This window comes from Crocuta crocuta, unplaced genomic scaffold (assembly GCF_008692635.1).
Source record: "Crocuta crocuta isolate KB4526 unplaced genomic scaffold, BGI_CrCroc_1.0 scaffold467, whole genome shotgun sequence".
NCBI lineage: Eukaryota > Metazoa > Chordata > Mammalia > Carnivora > Hyaenidae > Crocuta > Crocuta crocuta.
Genome location: NW_027530632.1, coordinates 977,730 through 978,071, shown reverse-complemented (window position 1 = coordinate 978,071; position 342 = coordinate 977,730). Strand labels below are relative to the sequence as shown.

Sequence of the window (342 nt, the reverse complement as noted above, 5' to 3'; positions counted from 1 at the left end):
GGGCAGCGCAGGAAGGGAGTGGGCAGGCCCTGCAGGGGGTGGGTGGGAGAGACCCCGGGAGGGGGGAGGCTGCTGAGCTCTTGTGGGGGGCCGCCAGGATGAGACCTAGGCAGGCCCTGATGGTGGGAGGAGACACCAGAGTTGGTGTGCACAAGATGGGCCTTGCGGAGGGAGAGACCCCAGGCCGGGAAGGGGGGGTCTGAACACTTTTGGAGCGTGGAGTGTAAGGGGCTGCACGAGCACGGGCTGGTGGACCATAGGGGGAGACCCTCAGGGCCATGGGGGAAAGGACTGAGCCGTCCTAGGGGCAGGGGAGGCGGGCACTGGGGAGGAGGCAAGCCC

The 342-nt window shown here is 68.4% G+C and overlaps 1 protein-coding gene across 1 annotated transcript in view; it reads right to left on the bottom strand.

The window, feature by feature from the left end:
- DIPK2B (divergent protein kinase domain 2B) overlaps positions 1-342 on the bottom strand; it is a gene marked incomplete at its 5' end in the record, with an annotated part of 47,968 nt that overhangs the window by 6,188 nt on the left and 41,438 nt on the right. The window contains 1 exon segment of the mRNA XM_077768521.1: positions 1-29. This exon segment is cut by the window's left edge and continues 178 nt beyond it. Coding sequence (XP_077624647.1) covers positions 1-29 — 29 coding nt within the window.